Source organism: Pteropus vampyrus, unplaced genomic scaffold (genome assembly GCF_000151845.1).
Source record: "Pteropus vampyrus isolate Shadow unplaced genomic scaffold, Pvam_2.0 Scaffold89, whole genome shotgun sequence".
Lineage (NCBI taxonomy): Eukaryota > Metazoa > Chordata > Mammalia > Chiroptera > Pteropodidae > Pteropus > Pteropus vampyrus.
The window spans coordinates 4,646,165-4,649,405 of NW_011888870.1; the positions used below are offsets into that span (position 1 = coordinate 4,646,165).

The window sequence follows — 3,241 nt, forward strand, 5'->3', positions numbered from 1 at the left end:
TTGAAAATAATGGCGTTTAATTTATTTATTTGATAATTAATGAAATTCAATGTTTTCTCTAAACTATGGGCCTTTTGCATTATTTTGCGATGTTGTTATTCCATTGCTTCTCATCTTTTTCATAGCAAAAAAAAAAAGAAAAAGAAACCCAAATCCTTTAAACGATTTTCGAGTCTCCTTGAGAACAATCACCTTATACCTTTCTGATATTATCTCTAAATTCTCCTTCTAGGTCTCATTTCCTACTTCCTTCTCATCCCCCTGGACTCAAAATATTAGACTGGCCTATGGCCCAGTCTTTGGATTGTTCCTCTTCTCTGTCTATACTTACTCCCTTTGTGACTTCAATTGTGCGGTTCGGCAACGTCATCATATGCTGATACCCTTCCAGGTTATATCTCCAGCCCCTATCTCCCTCCCACTCCTACTCTAAACTTAGCCTCAAATCTCTATCTGCCCACGCCTCCCCCACCACCACATCTCCATGCGGGACTCAAAGGAGCTCAGGGCCCAACACACCTGGCTCCATGACCTCCTCTGACTGCTGACTGCTCCTGCCCTATCCCTGGTTCACTATGCAGTGTGGCCTTTCCAGGCCATCCTAAATAAAACCGTAATACTTACAGACATGCGACATTCACAGTCTCTCATTTATTTTTATCTACAGCATTGTCATCACCTGATATATTTTGTAGATAAATAAACAAATGATAGTACAGGATAGACAGAAAAATAGAGAGCAACATTTACATAACATTGTTTTGGTGCTTTACAGAAATAATTAACAAATATAATCCTCCTAGTGACCCACGAAGTGGGTACTGCAATTAGGTCATGCAGCTAAGTGTGGCAAGCCAAGGTCAGAATAAAGACTGACCATTGGTCTCCAAAGTACATATCTTTAACCACTATTCCTCACAGCCTTTTATATTAATGTATATAGATGCATATATTATATACATATTTTTGTTGTCTCCCACTAGAATGTAAATGCCACCGAAGCAGGAACTTTATCGTGCTTACTATCATAACCCCAGCACTTAGAATAGGGGGTTTGGGACATAGTAGACAATCAATAAAACTTTATTGAATAATGGGAATTCATATCTCTTGCAAACAAAATAAAATTTGATGTTAATGAAAGAAAAAACTTTTATTGTTTTCCAATAAAATGAAAAATAAAAAGAAATGTTTCAGAATAGTAAGAAAAAAATCTGGGTATCTATCTTCAGAGTTATAGAAAACTTTATACAAGGGAAAATGAAACTAAAACCATCTGAACATTTAAAATTCTAAGTCGTGTTTCCCAGAAACAATTCTGTCATGTTCATCATTATGCGCAACATTAGCATTAAGAAAAGGGCAATCAGATTGGTAAATTCATAAATCATCCCTGTGTTCCTACCTTAGAAAAATTAAATAGAAAGTGATAACCAAGCCTGAAACTGGGACCATCAATGGGGATGGAATGAAAGGAAGCACTTGGGAAATAATTAAGTGATATTAGCAGAGGCTTGTGGAGTCATTTAATTTGGTGACATAAACAAACTTCCAGGTTTCTACCTTGAGTGACCTGGTAGAAGGTAGTGCCATCAATGCGTCAGGTTCAAAGGGGACGTTGATTTTATTTTACCTGTGGAACATCCAAGTTGGGGTGTTGACATGGCTATTAGATATGTAAGTCTGCAGTACATAGTAGAGGTCACAGCTCATTAACTTGAGAGTCATCAGAACATGGAAATGGTACTCAAAACCATGAGTACCATCACTCCCAGGCCATGAGTATTGGGTGCAAAGAGAAGAAGGCCGAGTGCAAAAAGCTGGGGAACACCAAGAGCAGGGCCTGGTACTGTCTAGTTTGCATTGTATGTGTTCAGTAAATACTTGTGAATAAAGGAACACTAGTGCCAACGATCTGTCAAATTTAGAAACACCTTCCTGAGATTCTGGCTGTTAATCGAACTGAAAAACAGTGATTTTTTAAGCCACCAAGACCTCTCTTTCATTCCTGCTTTCAAGACGGTTTTTGGGTGCCTGGTTACTTTTCCTATATTTTCCTAGACCTCAAAAATCCATGCAACTAATTTGCAAAATCAGTAACTGCTACATCCACAATAACAAGTAGGCATCAAGTACCCTGATTTACAAAAGCAATCCTGTTAGGGCCAAGGATGAGGGGTAAGTCATGTGCATAAAATATTGTCCCTATCATCAGAGAGTATAAAATACAGTTTGGAAAGAAAGAGACAAATCCATTAAGATTTAAATAAGAACTCCTAACTCAGGGAGATTCCAAAGTTAAAGGCTCCTAGACGAAATAAGTGACAGTGGAAGGGTGGGGAGGCAGAGCGGGAGACATCAAGGTTGCCCTCAAATGCCAAGTATGATTTGTCACACACACACACACACACACACACACACACACACACACACACACACACACACTGTCAGTCGCCCAGGGGGCATCATTGTAGTTTTTCCTCATTTCTGATCTATTTTGCACTTCCTTCCAGTGAAACTCAAAACCTAAAACAAGGCCTCCCTTGCTTGCCTAAAAATGTGAGTCCTACCTAGTTTTCTCTGAGTCAGAATTCTTGACATGAAAGATTTTGGTCTTGGACCTTTGAAGGGGTAGTCAGCACCAAAAACAGAAGGGGAGATTTAGTGTGTTCCAGACTTGTCCAGAAAGAAAATCCTAGAGATGCTCAATTTCTTAGAGATTCTCATTCTCAAATTAGCTAAGTCACTTTGGACAGAAATTGAATGTGGCTTTGAGCAATAAAGTCAACTCCCACGAGAGATTTGACTCTAAATAACCTCAAACCCAGGCCAACTCTCAGTCATTTCAAGACCCCTTTGGTATAATAAAACAGCAACCCAACTGTGAAGGGTTCCATGGGCTACTAAAGTCCCCTGTAAATGATACTGACCCACAATGCCAGAAGTCTGGGATCTTCAGGGGGCCAGGGCCCCAAAGCAAGGGAAGGACAGCACTCAGCTCACCACCTTCACAGCCTCAGGAAAGTCATCCTTATTTTCCAAGTAAGCAGCTGACTACACCTATGCACCTCCCTCTACCACTGACTGCCCTTTCTGAACTCACCTGGATGAAGATATATTCATCCTGGACCACCAGGGAACTGATGTCAATGGAGCGAGCAAAAGGCCCACTCCGCGTTGTCTCAGCACACTCCTGGATCCTGCAGGTGAGGTAGTGAGCATCTGAAATGGGAAGGCAGAG

General features: G+C 40.5%; 1 protein-coding gene across 1 annotated transcript in view; it reads right to left on the minus strand.

The window, feature by feature from the left end:
• The window catches only part of SORCS3 (sortilin related VPS10 domain containing receptor 3), a 540,518-nt gene that overhangs the window by 133,559 nt on the left and 403,718 nt on the right, over positions 1 to 3,241 (minus strand). The window contains exon 7 of the mRNA XM_011363775.1: positions 3,104 to 3,222. Within this exon, the coding sequence (XP_011362077.1) occupies positions 3,104 to 3,222 (119 nt within the window). The remainder of the gene's footprint in view (positions 1 to 3,103; positions 3,223 to 3,241) is intronic.